This window comes from Lupinus angustifolius, chromosome LG03 (genome assembly GCF_001865875.1).
Source record: "Lupinus angustifolius cultivar Tanjil chromosome LG03, LupAngTanjil_v1.0, whole genome shotgun sequence".
Lineage (NCBI taxonomy): Eukaryota > Viridiplantae > Streptophyta > Magnoliopsida > Fabales > Fabaceae > Lupinus > Lupinus angustifolius.
Window position 1 is genome coordinate 29693112 of NC_032011.1, and position 16422 is coordinate 29709533.

A 16422-nucleotide genomic window follows, 5' to 3' on the forward strand; every position below is an offset into this window, starting at 1 on the left:
CAAAACTTGTTACCATGGCTGAAGAATCCTCAAAGCTAAAGAAAGCAGAAGTTGCATCATGTGGATGTTTAAAAGGATTTGTTGAGAAGGCAAAGGAGGAGTTATCACAAAATATGAAAAGAAATAGTACTAAAATGCAAATACATTATGATTCAAGTAGTTATGAGAAAAATTTTGATGAAGGAAAAGACAAAAATAATGATGCTGATTTTCCAAGTTTCACTAATCGATACTCAAATCCACGTGCACATGAGGGAATAAAAGTGCCAAAAAAGAAAGAACAAAAATGAAATTATCGAAATTAGGGTTATTAATTAATTAGTTGCTATTTTATAGGATACAATTTTAGTTCTTTCTTCTTATATTAATATAATTTACTATTAAATATTGTAGATCCTATATAGTCATCCATTTTATAAGATATTAAATTTACTATATATTGCGATTTTGTTAATCATTCTCTATTTGCTATTATTAGATTAATTAATCATTGTTCCCAATTCATGTAAAATTAATATTTTCTAAGTAATAATATTTAATAAATTTGCTATATTTTGTATCATTTAAAATCTTGGCTTACTCCTAGGAATATGAGTGAGAATAGTCTAAGTCTAGCTAAGACCTAATTGAAAATTTTGGAATGTGATCATAAAGTTGTAGTCTAGGTTTATGGGTCATAGGTCAAAATTCTTTGCAATTTTTTTTAAAGATTCACTATATAATAAAGTTAATAAATATACTTTCACATATAAACAATTAAATATACTTTACATATAAATAGTTTTGTGTAGACCTTTACATACAATACCATAAATTTAAGAACATTATATATAATATTACATTCAAATGTAATACCATAAATACCGATGCTATATTTTTTTGTGAGGTATGCATAGAAATAGTCACAAACTTGAATTCCCTTTAAAAAAATATTAAGTATCTTATAAGTTATCTATATGAGTATGTTATAGAGTCATTTTGATTTTTTACCTTTATTGTACTGTCAATTACTAATAATACGTTGGTCTAGTGGTGTAAGATCTCATTGCAGAAGCGAAGCTTTTATGGGACAGTTACCCCCTTAAAAATTTTAAAATACATTTTTTATTACCTTTTTATCTACTAGAATATATTTGTTGTTCCAGAAAGTGTGTCACTTATTGTGTTTGGTTAGAAATATAATTAATTATTAAACATTTAAATTATAAAAATGTGACACATAGGTCACCTTTTTTGAAAAACGTATATACTTCCTTTATTTACATCCAAGATGATGTCTTTACGAAGATACTAGTTGAAGCTCACATATTTGTTTCTTTATTTTTTAGCTTGATAAATAAATACACTATAATTTGTGTGGTCCTTTTAAAAATTACGCATAATAGAAGTTTTCTTATGTTTATGTTGCTTACAACAATATGACTTCATTTGAGTTCGTAATAATTTTACACTTGATGAAAGAGATTATGTATATATTGATAATATATACCATAAGGATGCTTATAAGTCAATTTATATTAATAATATATGTATTTTTGTGCAAAAATTATATCTTATGAATTTCAATGAGTAGGAGAAGATTAGTCTAAGATGCTAATTTCAAAATTTTGTTATTGGTATCACTAATCATTTAGGTTTGAAAAAAGTTCAACTATATGTAATTAGTCATCATATATTGCTTTATCAATTTATTTGTGTTATCTAAGATATTCTAGTTCAACTTTTACATATAATATCATTTTCAACAACTAAAATAACCAAACAAAAGTAAGTACTAAGATAGAAGATGAACTTCTTGCAAACAACATAATGATTTATATTGAAAAAGAAACACATGCCAAATTTATATGTAATTCAATCATGCATGTTTTTTTTTATATTTTTGTCACTCAATTAATTTTAATTATAAATTGTACTTAAATATTATTGTCCCCCTAAAATGCCTAAAATTTAAATCAAGATCCGCCATTGTCTCATTGGATCCCCAAAGTCCAGGGATCGATTTCGGGTAACGACACTTATTAGGAGGAACAACCACAAATTCTGAAAGAGATTAGTTCCTTAGCTAAAAAAAATGTGGGGATACCAAAAAAAAATATTACAAACTAACTTTCATTTCTTTGAAGAAAAAAAAAAGGGAAATAAATGGAAAGAAATATAGAAGACAAAAATGAATAGAAAAAATGGAATTAAGTGTTTAATAAAAAACAGAAGCAGTCCCCATTCATAAGTCATCAACCTCCTCACCCCGCCGCCAAATCATTGCATCGCCTCCGTCGCCTCCGCCGCAACGGTTGAGATGTCAGTAAAATCGAGGGAAGTTGATGTGTCGTTTGAAGCTTCTGAAGCTCACAACAATCTTCGTAACATTCTTCACTCATGCTCCAAGGTATCATAACTATCAAATTCTAATCACAGTTTTTGCATTATGAATCAATTAGGATGTGAATCAGGAAAAATGAATTTAAATTCATTTTTTACTACTCCTTACATTTTTTCACAATTTTAGTTATACTAACGGTAAGGTTGTTTGACTCGTGAATCGGAGGCTATGACTTCAAATCCCGGAAATAGTTTTTCCCATTCTATAGTAATTAATGCTTTTGCTGATATGATTTTATACTTTGTAGTTTGCTCAAGTTGGAGATCTCAATGAGTCTGGAAATGCCATCTCAGAGCTTCTCAAGTTCCTTGATTCTTTACTGGATGCTTCTCTGTCAGAGCCGGACAATCAACACGTGGAGAACGATGCATTTGAAGCTCTCGCCGAGATCCATCGATATATTTGTTCTTCCACTAACCAGGTGGGTTAATTTGAGTCATTTTTCACATCTAGGATTTTTAAGTGTTCAATAAATATGGAGACATATCAATAGATAATTTTATGAAAATGTGTCTAGAAATTGATGATTTTGGCTCTGTTTGGCACAACTAGTTGGTAAGCTACCTCGAAACTTATACAGCTAGTTTAAAGCTAAGTTGGGTGTTGACAACTGAAAGCTCATCGAATTGGAACTAATTCGTGAAGATTTGCTGATAAGCTAACTGCTATGCTTTAAATAACATAAGCTCTACCTCAAGTAGCTTATCACATACCAACTTATATGGAATAAGCCCTTTTTACCAAACAACAATGAGTAGCTTATTTTTTGGTCACATAAGCTAGGGAATATCTTACAAGTTACTTAGTGGTGTTACCAAACACCTACTGTACTTAAGTCGTAAATAAATATATTATTATTTGGATCGAGTGTCCTTTCAAGTTACAGTTTAATATAAGTTCTTTTAAGAAAATAGTAAAAATTGCAAGAGTAACTACTAACTTTACTGCTTGGTGATGTGACAGGAAGTTGTTGATGCCCTTTCCTTTGAACTTCCAAAGGCTGTTTCAAAGTTTGCGAGCATTTCAAGTAGATTTTTTGACAAGGCAGATAGCATCATTGATCAGTTTATAACGAAATGTGGTCCAAGGGATATGCTTTCAATTCTTTGTAATGTGAGTGTCTGCTTTTATTTCACATTAAATGTCAATTTTAGTCCATCAAAGATATATGCAGCATCACACTAGTCCTGCATTTATTGAAAACATCAAATTCGTCTTCAGTGACAGTTAAGTGACATCTGGTTTGTCCTTTTAGGGATCATTTATTGTAATGCCACTTCATGAACAAATTTGATGGCATAAATTTATATTAACTGATAAAATAGAGCGACATTTACCTCTCTATTTGATGGGTGATGCTTATTGTTTATATCTTTAAATATCTGCTTACCACTTAGGTGGAGTTGAAGTAGTTTAATCGAGTGAAATCATGTTTTTTTGTATTGGTCCAGGCCAGGGTATCACCGCACCTTGGATGATGGACTAATCTCCTTTGGGGTATAGTTGTTGCCCCTCCCAGCAAGTGTTGCTCTTAGGGATTGAACCTCGGCCTTTGGCCTTGTATGATACCTGGGGATCTAGCTTTGCCCATCCACTATACCAACTCCTTGTTGGTAGTGAAATCATGCTTTTATTGTGTATTTACATGAGAACTCTGTGGTACTTCTTGTTAGGCACTAGAATAGAAGATCACATAAAAACCTCTAAATTTACACTTTCCTCTCCTTCTGTGTTATTGACCTTTGGCTTGAGACCCCTTTCCTTCTAGTTTTATGACTTTGACATCCCTAACAAGTCCTATTCGCCTGTTTTCTCACTTCCTTTTGGCTCTTAACTTTTTTTGTCCTTGTTAACTTTGAAATATTCACTTTCTATCCCATGGCCATGCATCCAAAAAGAATGTCAATTTGTTGCATAATCATGTCATTGTTGACATGCAAAGAACTAGAAGTCAACGACAGTGTGACATTTAATTTATTTATTTTTGGTTGGTATCTTGATCCTCCTATGCTTTTGTTTCTTTAATTGAAACAGACATTAGGTTACTCAAGTGAGATGACCAAGGCTGCCAGTTACATTGTTCTTCCTCTCGCAGGACTCTCAAAGGGTAATTCGTTGTGGTGAGCTTTTTAATTAGTGGATAGAATAAGTAAAACTTAACCTCTGTTCCGTAATAGAAAAATGGAACCAGCTAATTACTTCTAGTATAGGTTTTAGAGGATTAGCTTATTTTTCTTGTTTCTTTTAGCATGTAAGACTCATGATTGGATTCATTTAATGAACTTCCTTTTGGTTATCTTGAATCATAGTCGCTCAAGGCTTATTAAAAAGAATCCACTCCTTAGTCCTTACCCTTTCCGGCCTTCACAACTCAGGCTCATTTTGTTGTACACAGACTGATTTACATCAATTTTATTATTATATTATGTTATGTTGAGAAAATTGAATCCCAAATCATATTTATTTTCACTTGGTTTGTTGAGTATTATTGAAGGCAATTATAATTTGTTTCATAACTGGCTCTTACACTCTAAGCAAATGATAGGATCAATCTAAAGATATTTTAAAAGGGGTAGATGCTGCCAATTTGAGTTTTGTTACATGCCTAAATAAAGGATGTAATCAGAGATGCAATTTCTTGCAAGACAGTAAATGCTTTTGCTTCAGCATCTGTACTATCCTTATTTGAACAATTTTTTAGTTTGAATATAGTGATTTGAATCATGATTTTAACAGGAGCGATACCACACAAATGTGAGACAAACTATTTGTTTGGGTAAATTGTCATGAATTCATGATGTGTGTGAAAGAATTATATTGCTTTTGGACAATGCTGAAATAGTTATTTGGATATATGAGAGATAAGAGGATGTTGATGAAATATAAATTTACCCTTCCAATACAGTGAGGAATCAATGATTCATATAATTCATATTTTAAGATTGGACTTTAATATCAAATCATGAAAAAAATGTGGTTGTCAGCTTGTGCTTGATATTATATCACCAAAGTCTTGCTCGCTACCAATTATTGCATTACAGATTTTATTGGGTCACTTTTTTTTATCTGCACTAATGTAGAATTTCTCTAACTACTTAAACTATTATGTTCGCGCTGAAGTATCTTTGTTGATGAAATGCAAAACCAACATTTTAGTTTTTGGCTGACTGGCTATATATCTCACTCTGTCAATGATTTGAAGTCAAATTGCTGGAAGTTTTTGTTCATTCTTGTTTTGCCTTTGCAGTCTTTGTCTTGATTAAGAGGCGTCAGTTTGAACAAGCAAAAGAAGCTATTCCTATCATTCTTAATGTATTAACGGCTGTGTCATTGGAGTCGGAAGATGAAGAGCTTGAGGGTGTATTTGAAAGAGCTGTTGAAATTGCAAATTCTATATATGAAGTTTGCAATAAGTTGGTCTGTTAATCTCAAAACAATTATCCTTTTCTTTGCTTGGAAAACTTAAAATACTGATTTATTTTCAATCTTTTGCTAACACATTTTCACTTTTACAACAGGAAGGTGTTGCAAAGGAGAAGCTTCAATCTCTTCTTGGTTTATATGTCCTGCAATGCTTGGTAGTGGCTCTGTACTGCACTAAAATTTGTAGTTATTCTTATTTGATTTGCTTCCCAACTTTGTTTGGTTTAAATCAATATAATCATTTTTTTACCTTAAAATCTATGCATATCAATCAGAAGCTATTCAAAGCGGATTCTGATTATAATGAAAAATTTGATTATTTTAAGATTCTGATTATTAAACTTATCCAAGCATGTGTAATTTTTTTATAAGTGATTATTTTCAAAAAATAGGTTATGGAGAAACAATATCAAACAAACACACTCTTAGTATGTTATTGTGCTGTTTAGGCTCTTGTTTCAGTTAGCTTAAGCTATCAAGCTTCCAGTTGTCATTCGTTGGTATTACAACTGTCACAAATTTCTTCAAATTGTGGTTTATCGTATCTCAGCCTGCTAACAACTTACGATGTCGAGACTGTGGCTGGCTCCGTTTTTGGAGGTACTACTCTTATGTTACTTTGTGTCTGCTGTTAATTTTTTTCAATGTTTAAGTTAAGCACTTTTTATGGTCACTCTGTGTCTTTCTTACAGAAGATGGTGATTATATGGGCTGTTTATCTCATGTCAAACACGGTGCTGCTCTCTCTGGTTTGTGTTAGGACAATTACTGTAATTGAATCATTGGCTTTTCTTTTTATGCATTTCCCTTTCGCTAACCTGTGAAACTCCATTTTTTATAGTGATTTGGGGGCATGTTTCAGAGGAGGTTGCTCGTACTGCTAAAGAGGATTTGGTTGCTATCAAAGATGAGCTTTGTAATAATCTAACCGAAAGGTGGCAAGCAATAGGAACCTTAAGGCATGTACTTTCCTTTGTAAACTTTCCCTGGGAGTTGAAGAAACATACTATTGAATTCTTGCTTTGCATTACGGTTGGAGGTATCTCTGGAAATAATGATGATAAACATGTGGAGTGGTCATCTTATATGCCAACTCTTTTCGCAGCTTTGCAGGTTGTTTATCGCAATTCCTGACTCCAGTTTGTTTATCATTGCATGAAAGAGGAAAGTGCTGACATGTTCTTCTCTTTTGGATATGCTTTTACCTTTCAGGCTGTTAAAATGATTATCATGTATACACCAGACCCAGAACTCAGAAAAAAATCATTTGCTGTGCTGAAAGGAGTGAGTTTCTGATACTAGACAATGCCATTTTAAGTTGAAATTTTTTCTTTTAGTTTGTATGCAATGTGAAATGTGCAATTCCTGACATCAAAATCTATGATGTTTGTTAAACTCTTAACGTCTGACATATATTTTCTTATGATTTTTAATTGTACCATGCTCGTGTTACTTGAACTAGGTACTTGCCGATATTCCAATTTCTCAAAGATTTGACATTTTGAAAGCATTGATTACAAATACCGACTCTTCCTCCATGGTAATTCTCTTAATTGGAGTTTGTTTAACTTCTTTTTTAATTTAAATAACTTCCTAAAGTTAAATCATTAAATGGTGGTCTTGCATCTTTGTGGAGATCGCCATTTTCATCGATCTTGTCAGGAGGGAAATGCACACAGAAGTCTGCAGTCGCACATCAATAGTGAAAAACGTCCCGCATATGGATAATGAAGCACATCCGGATGTATCATTTTGGACTCCCAGTGTCCTTGAGTTGGTAGAGTTAGTTCTAAGACCTCCGCAGGGGGGACCTCCTTCTCTTCCTGAGCAGAGTGATGCAGTATTATTCCCTTTTCATAAGTTTTCTAAATTTTTTAATGCTTGTAGCTTGAAATGCATCCTTTTGATGAAGCGTCCTGCATTATTCTCATTTCTTTATTGGGTTTAGCACTGTTTTAAGTCATAGCATTATGTATTATAACCTACAGGTTTTGTCAGCCCTCAACCTATACAGATTTGTATTGATGACAGAATCTACAGGTATTTCCATTCTTCCTCATTACCGATGTCTGTCGTTCCTCTTCTCCAAGTCTCCTTTTACCATATACTTCAGTAGTAGGACCTATCACTATGAAAAATGAGAAAATTGGCAAACTTGATCCAAATTAAGAATGGAGTGATTCCATATTGAAGCTTTTGGTCCTACACATTTGTAACAGGAAAGACAAACCGCACCGGAGTTGTGTCTAGGAGCAGTTTACTGAAGGTCTACAATGAATGGCTGCTTCCTTTGCGTACCTTAGTGACAGGCATAATAGCAGAGAACAAGAATGATTATGATGAGCTTGCAGTCGACACTTTATGTACCCTAAATCCACTTGAGTTGGTGTTGTACCGGTGCATCGAGCTTGTAGAAGAGAAGCTACAACAATCCTCATAAGGTGTATCTCTGTTTTTTATAATATAGTCATATTTGAGATATTAATCATCTTAGCTATATGAACATATTGTCTTAATAGTAATACTCCTTGTAGATGCAATACACTCCAATTTATAACATTTTGTTAAAGTTGTGCATCGTTGAACTCATATTCTTTTTGAGTTAAGTTTGCAATGCACCATTTATGTTTTGGTGCAGTATGGACCATAGTAAAGTTGTCATTACCCATGAAAAAATTGATAGCATTGCTCTCATCTCCTTTTTGTCTCATCCTTGTTCCTCACCCGACCCCCAACCTCCATGGGCCGCGACCACCTTTGCTCTGGTGCAATCACAACTACGACTTCCTTCGCGTTGGCTATGAGCAGGACACTCCATATTTTGACCTCTAAATGAGTTTCTATCAGCTTATGCTCATGGAACAACTCCAATTTGAGATTTGGTGGCTGCGACATGGTGGAGGGTGGATCTGCGACGTGGTGGAGGGCAGTAACATGATTAGAGCTTTTTATGCAAACTGGTGGAAGTGTTTAGAACAACACAACCATTAAACTAATACAAAACAAGGACCAATAGATGGGTTTGGCAAAAATGAAGTTAGATGAATGATAAAAAGCTAGTTGGAAGTTGGAACCTTTAAAGTTTGGAGTTCAAAACTTGTGGTTGACATTTAGCTTATTGAATTGGAAGAATTTGATAAAATTAGATGATGTGGTACACTGTTATGGCATGAGAATTAGTCATTGGTCTTTACCTACTTAACAAATATGGACAATTATCTTTTTTTTAGGTTTAATTAGGTAATTTTGTTAAGAAAAAAATAAGTTCATATTTGTATTCATAAAGTAAACTTCATATTGAAGTCTGTAACTTTTTATTCCCACCTCACATCTAGTGGGAAAAGATTCATTAGGGTAGTAATCAATAAAGCTTCATGTAACTTATTAATAGAAAAGTGCTATAATAAGCTACTTATTGGACAAAGCAATATGAAACTATATTAGACTATATAAGTGCTTCTATGCTACTATTTTATTACACATAACCTAAAAGTTAGAAAATTATGAAAGAAATTATTATAAATTCAAGTATTTTATTGGAAAAAACAATTGTTAAATTTAAGCAACAATGTAACTTTTCCCATTCATCATATATACAACAAGTAGAAGTCTCTTACTTACAAGGTCACATTGCTATTTTGGAGTTAACCTAACAAATACAAGAAGTTAATTCTCTTCATTTTCAATATATTAAGAAGGAATGTTGGGGTAAACCGAAAAAGTTTGGGTAAAGTCGGATCTAAATGTTGGGTAGGTAAGTGTCCTGTAGTAAGAGAAGTAGTTATGAATCCTGTAGACCATCCCCATGGGGGAAGGCTAAAACAGTAAGATTAATCTACAATTGGAAAATCATTACTGGAAACTAAAATTGGAGTGAGCTTTTGCTTATGTATTTTGGTTAATTGGCAACAAAAAATGATTTTCACTTGGGGTAGATTAATGAAAATGAACATAGAAATAGAAAAGCAGTTGTATGTGCTGCTAAACGCTGAGGCTAATGAAGATATATATCACCTATTCTTTTACTGCAAAATGTAAATTATATACAAAAATCTATTATAATAATAATAATATGTACCATACAATGAATGAGGTAAATGATTTATGGAAAGTCTAGGACATACGAATGATATAAATGCATATTGAGATTTTCTGTGAGGACAAATACATGCTGCCTCCATCCCTGCGTGTCAAACCCCAAATCAAAAACAAAATAAAGTAACTTTTCCAAAGTCTCATGTGACATTTTTAAATTAAATAATAATCAGGTAAGTATTAAAAACCTTTAATCTCAATTATTATTTATGTTATATATTTATGGTAACTAAAACATCCTCACTAAATACACCTCATACATAAGAGATTGTGGGATATGAAACTGAACTTATTAATGAAATTACTTATTATGCTCATTATACACTTTATTTTCCTTCTATATTTATTTATATATAAAATTGTGAAGAGTTCATTTCTTCGTTGGTTCTGATATATATAGGATTGATTTATTTGTCCAGATCCACGTACTTAGCTTAACTTCAATATGCATGATGTTCCAATTATGAATTTATTTATTATATTATATATTTACAAAACACAGTTTAGGTTTCATGGAATTCTAGTAATATTATTAATTTTCTTTCATTTTGTATAACCATTTATATAAGTGCAACATCTTTTAATAAAAATATTTTCACACATATATTTCTACTTATCCAACCCCTTTCTGCTTAGGTCAATATTTACGAATTTAAAAAATCATAAAAGCTAATCTAGTGCACGAAGATCTCACCTAGTAAGTCCCGAGAATAAATTAAAATAAAGACACAGAAGCTATGGAAAGGATGAATAATAAATCTATAGATTAATCTAGGTACCTATATTAATGAAATCAAGTAGCTTTAACCTACAAAGAATGATGATTTTGTATGATTCAACAGTTTCCAAATTGTACCATATAAGAAATCTGAGTAACATGGCAATTTGGTATAGAATCATATCTCTCTCTATATATATAACCTAATGTCTAGAATTTGCATTAATAAAATAAAATCTCCTCCATTGATGGCTGGAACCACCAGAGAATGATTCACTCTCTTGTTCTGTACAGTGTTCCACAGTTCAAGCATGACCAAAACACTATAGGCTGTTTCTCAACTCATTCCATATGGAAAGTTGGGGTACGATTCCTCCTCGTCCTCCTCCTCCTCAGACGGCGGCATCATATTCAGATCGGGTATCACAATCCTCGTTGTTGCTCGTGGATGAGTACCAACTTCAGCCTCCGGGGTGGAAGGTACTATTCTTGGAAGTGCAGACAGATCTTCATCAGCTGATGAATTCGGCTTGTCACAAGACATGGAACCCAAATCAAGCTGTGAATGAAATACAATGAGGTAAGTACGATATCTAAAAAGTATTGCAACAATAAATACACTCGGTGTTTTAACTTGCACTCTGCAATCGCAATTGCGGCCGCAATACTCGGAACACAATGTAAACATGGAAAACACCATTTTGAGTCAGAATTTTTGTTGTACCTTCCTCCTCTTGATAGTCTCATTACCAGCTCTCTGGGCCACAAAACTAGCTTTTTTATTTTCAATGTCCTGCAAATCAAAACCAGATTTTATTACCATAGAGAGAAAAAAACGAAGAGGGAAAGAGATTTTTGTATATGAAAAGGAAAAGCATATCAATACCAATGACCATTGATTCAAGTATATACAAAAACTAAAACATTAAAGGCAGGACCGAAAGAAGTTGTTTTCGGGATTTGAATCCGTGAATACTAGAATGATTGAATCCACGTCAATAGTTTCACGCGGTGGCATGTTATTATATAAATATAAATATATGTGGGACCCACTTAACCTTTTTTTTTTGTTGTTGGAAATTTCACCACTTTATTTGCAACAAAGGTAAGAAAAATAACCAATTTCATATATTCGTTAAAATTGTAAAAAAGAAAGAAAGTAAAAACTGTAGGTTAGAAACTCAGAATTTATATTAGGGAATAGATAATTTGTTAGGTCGTTTTATGGCTAAAGAACTAATCTTCGGCTTCTGTGACTCTCCCCTTCTAACAAGAGTAGCTCGTTACTCTCAGTGATCGAGTTGCTCGTTACTCTCAGTGATCGAGTTGCTCGTTACTCTCAGTGATCGAGTTGCTCGTTACTCTCAATAATCGAGTTGCTCGTTACTCTCAGTAATCGAACCATTCAAGAAGCTAACCCGTGAGGATGGGAAAAAGAGAAGAATCTTAATTGGACCTAGCAAGTAATAAGGGTGTTTTGGTCAATTCAACCGATAAAATCGGAAGGTACCCCGAAAAAGAGGCCACAAAAAAACAGATTTCTTCCACTTCACCTTCGAAAATTAATACAAGTATCAAGGGCAATTCCGTCAACCCAAAAATACCATAAATTTAAACAAAAACAAAATAGGGTTTAATAAATATAAAAAGTTCATAAAAAATAAAATCTTTATTTAGAGTTTGAAACCATATTGGAAAAACGAAAACCGCTTCATTCACCAAATTGGATCATTAGTTTAATTAATAATAAAAATAAATTTACAACACTCCATAATCATTTAAAATTTTAAATAAAAGATGTTATAAAACAGTAACAAAAAAGGAAAAAAAATTAAATAGTTGGTTTTCTGAACATGAGATCGAAACCGAAATAATAATAAAAACTATGCTTTCATAACTTGTATGAGATCGAAAGGGCAGAACAGTAAAAACACATACAAAACTTCATTTAAAAAACACAACGCCACCGTCAACCGCCGCTAGCCACAGCCATCCACGGCGGAGAGACGGAGAGAGAGATGGAGAGAGGAAGAACCTTGGATCTGATGTGGTGGGTAGAATGTTCGTAACCGTCGGCGCTGGCGGTCCAAGAAAGCGGCGTTGTAGGACTGAATGCGGTGGGAGAAGGGTGGTGTTTGGAACGAGAGACGGAGGAGCGAGGCTTGTTGGCTCCCCAGTGAGAAAGCAACGGCGGAGATTGGGGTATGGAGGAGTGCTTGAGACAAAGGAGAAGATGAGCAACGAGGGAGTTGTCAACAATGGCGGATTTGAACCATTGGTCGATAACAACCATTGTGATGACGTCACTCACTCCAACAACGAAACAGAGAAATCGAGAGAGAGAGAGTGTGAAAAAAGTCATGACTGGGGTTTATATAGTAATAATAATATTATTAATTTATTAATAAAAAAACACTTACTTACTCACACATCCCACTTTTTTTTTTATTTACTTTATTAATCTAGATATATTCTTTTTTTTTTCTTTTTTTGTATTATTGAGGCTATTTCTTGGATTTATGGTAAAGAATTAATCCTTTTTAGATATATGATTATTCCTTCTACCAATGGGTGTTGGTTCAAGTTGTACATATTTGATTATCCTTAAGTAAGAACTCGGGTTCGAGTCTTGTGGATGGAAAAAATGCACGTTGGGAGAGTTAGTCCTACATACTTGTGGATGTTCCCGGCTCGGACACAATTGCCTCCAATGCAAAGATACCTGTGGGAAACCCAAAAAATATGATTATTCCTTCTAATAAGAATTATTCACGGAAATTGAACTCTTATGCTACATTTGGTTGTGGGAAGAAAGTGAGAGAAGAGAAAGATGTAAGAGAGATAACAAAGAGTAAGGAAAATGATGAGAAATTGAGTAGATTTTTATATTGTTTAGTATGAATCAAATAAAAAAGAAAGAGAAGAGAATGAAATGGAATATTTTCTTCCGTATTTGAATGAAAAGTAAGATGTGAGAAATATATTACAATTAAAAGGACAAAAACTTGACAAAAAATAATTGAAAAGTTTAATAAAGAATAGTTATTAAGGATATACTTGTCATTTTACATCACCAACTTCTTTATTCTCTACTTTCTCTTCACATTTGGTGAGAAAAGATTTTATGTGGGTCTCACATAATTTTATTTTCTCAACTCTTTCTCTCTTCTAAACGAAATGAGAGAAAGATCAAATTTCTCGACAAATTTCTTCCTTCTATTAGCTTAATCTTTTGGTGATCCTAAGGATTCAATGAGGTTCTATACTACTAGACTAACATCTTATTGGTCCATAATATATCCTTACTGCAAGTAAACTATTTGTAAATTAAACATTAATAAATAAAATATAATTTTGTGATATATATTACTTTTTTATGATATAAGGAGATATTTAGGAAGAATATAAATTTTTCTTTAAATTATTGATTACTTAAAATGTTTTATTATACCATTTTTCATTGCATAAATTATACTTTCATTTTTTTTAATAATTCTTTTTGTGATATTTCTTAGCATCTTTAATTATGTTTTTAATCGCAATTATATTGTGGTTGGCTAATGATATGCCCTTACATTTTTTATGGTAAACAAAAAAAGTGAAAACCTTAAAACAAATAAACAATAGAAGAATATGAGAAAATGAAACATTTGCATTAAATAATGTTATCATGCACTTTGAATGAGAGTTCTTTGCTAATTGATCAACTACTTTGTTTATTCGTGAAATTGAATAAACCAAATTTGTTTGTGACAAAATTTATAATTATGGCCTAATTAAGGATGAGATAGATATAACAATTGTGAGAGACATGTGAATTGCTCCAGAAAAATTACATTTAATCCAAGTTGTTGTTAAGATCTAATCTCATGCATCTAAGAGAATACTATATATTATAAATATACCCTAGGGTTTTGCAAGTAGCATAACAACTACAAATTAACTTTTGCATAATAGATTAAGAAGAATAGTTTTCTTTATAAAAATGAAACATGAACCCCACACCATTTACACATGGCACTTTATTTTAGTTTGATTCAGAAGTTCCTTAAAGATATTAAATATGTAATAAAAATAGAAACATCACATTGAACATTGTAGTTTTTTAATTCTTAAATATATTTATTAATTATTTTTCAACACAAAAATTATATAGTTTGATTCCTTAGTGAGTGCTCTTACCATTTGTGTAACTATTAATATATTATTAGAAGATAAAGATTGTCAGCTTTATCGCGCCTATAAGATCAAAGTTCATGAAGTGTTTCATATTGATGTTTATATTCGGTGCATATTACAGTAACGAACTTAATTCTAATATATAATATTGATTTCTCAACTCCATTTCAATATTAGGTAATATAGGACTTCATACGACAATATACTTCAAATAACTCCAACAATCTTCACATTGATTATTCTCTCTAGTATGATAACTAGACGGGTATGGGTAAACTTTGTCACATGGTGGATTTTGTTAATATTTCTAACACTTAAATGTGCGAAGAGGTCTAGAAAGACCTTTCGTGGGATTTTAATATGATGTACACCTTAATTCTTAACCATGTCAAAGACCTCATTCTTACCATTCTGGTGTCTTTGTCTCTTCATAATTCTGGAGGTTGGACTTGAGAAACTAATGCACCGAGGTATTATACTGCTAATTCAGGTTATTGGTGGCTAAAAATTAATGAAGATCTTACACCTACTCATACTCATTGGAGTTAGCTTTAGAGAATTTTTGTCCCTGAAAAAGTTAAGTTTCTTTTATGGCTTTCTGTTCATAATTTTTTGCCTAATAACTCTCTTCGTTTCAGGAGGAAAATGTCTATCACACCCATTTGTGGGAGGTGCAACACTACAACTGAAGATCTTCTTCACACTTTCAGAGATTCAAGAACTCTTCCCTTCTATGGTGTCGCTTGGGATTCACTGATCAACCTTTCTGGTCTAACAAATCCTTCTTATCTTGGATGACTACTCATACTAGAAGCTCCAACGAGCGTCTCTTCCTAGTAGGCATCTGGTGGGTTTGGTGTTGGAGGAATCATACTATTTTTGGAAACATGACTTGAGATCTCTCATATGTCTCTCATAATGTCCACCACAATTTCAGAGATTGGACTGCTACTGATACTTTATTGACTGAAGCCTCTCTTATGAGTGTTTATTGGTGTCATTCAGAAGCTAGAAGTGTGAAACTTAATGTGAATGGTAGTTGTCGCATGATCAAATAATGGGTGGAGGTGGTGTTATATGGTCTTTGGCTAGCTGGGTTCACAAGGAACTTTGGGACAAGATCCTCTATTCAAGTTGAGCTTATGGCCATTAGTCATAGACTCGAACTAGCTTAGAGTTTGGATCATCATCAGATTACTTTAAAGTCTGACTGCCTGGAAGCAATTCATGTCATTAACGACAAGGTGTAGACTAACTTGAACCCTATTGTTCGTATGCTTCACAACATCTACGATCTTCTTAAAAGAAATTGGGGCGTCCAAATTCATCATATCTATAGAGAAGACAATATGGTGACAGATTACATGGCTAAAATGAGCTTGAAACTTCAAGAAGACTTTAGATTATGAGACTCACCTCCTACAAAAGCTCTTTCCATCTTGCAGTTGGATCTTTCCTCTATGCTCAATTTTTTTTTTCCTTTCCAATGTACCAAAAAAAATCCATTATCCCTAATAGATAAATTTAATTTTCTTAAATTGTGAATAGTTGTCACCTCTATTACCAAAACTTCCTTGGAAAGCCTGAAAGCTAATATCCATATCACATCCTCCATCTGTGCTAG

At 32.8% G+C, this 16422-nt stretch overlaps 2 protein-coding genes across 2 annotated transcripts; one reads left to right on the forward strand and one right to left on the reverse strand.

The window, feature by feature from the left end:
* LOC109344433 (aberrant root formation protein 4) lies at positions 2210–8467 on the forward strand. Its single transcript, XM_019583237.1, has 14 exons — positions 2210–2389; positions 2631–2804; positions 3347–3496; positions 4418–4490; positions 5631–5800; positions 5902–5961; positions 6256–6406; positions 6499–6555; positions 6648–6919; positions 7019–7090; positions 7269–7346; positions 7443–7646; positions 7795–7846; positions 8026–8467. Exons 1-14 carry the CDS (start codon positions 2300–2302, stop codon positions 8244–8246), a joined length of 1824 nt encoding a protein of 607 aa, XP_019438782.1. The 5' UTR covers positions 2210–2299; the 3' UTR covers positions 8247–8467.
* Positions 7671–12963, reverse strand: LOC109344438. The gene is made up of 4 exons (XM_019583242.1): positions 12655–12963; positions 11344–11412; positions 10871–11178; positions 7671–7686 (listed from the first exon to the last, which is right to left on the reverse strand). The coding sequence occupies exons 1-3, from the start codon at positions 12910–12912 to the stop codon at positions 10957–10959; spliced, it is 549 nt and encodes a 182-aa protein (XP_019438787.1). The 5' UTR covers positions 12913–12963; the 3' UTR covers positions 7671–7686; positions 10871–10956.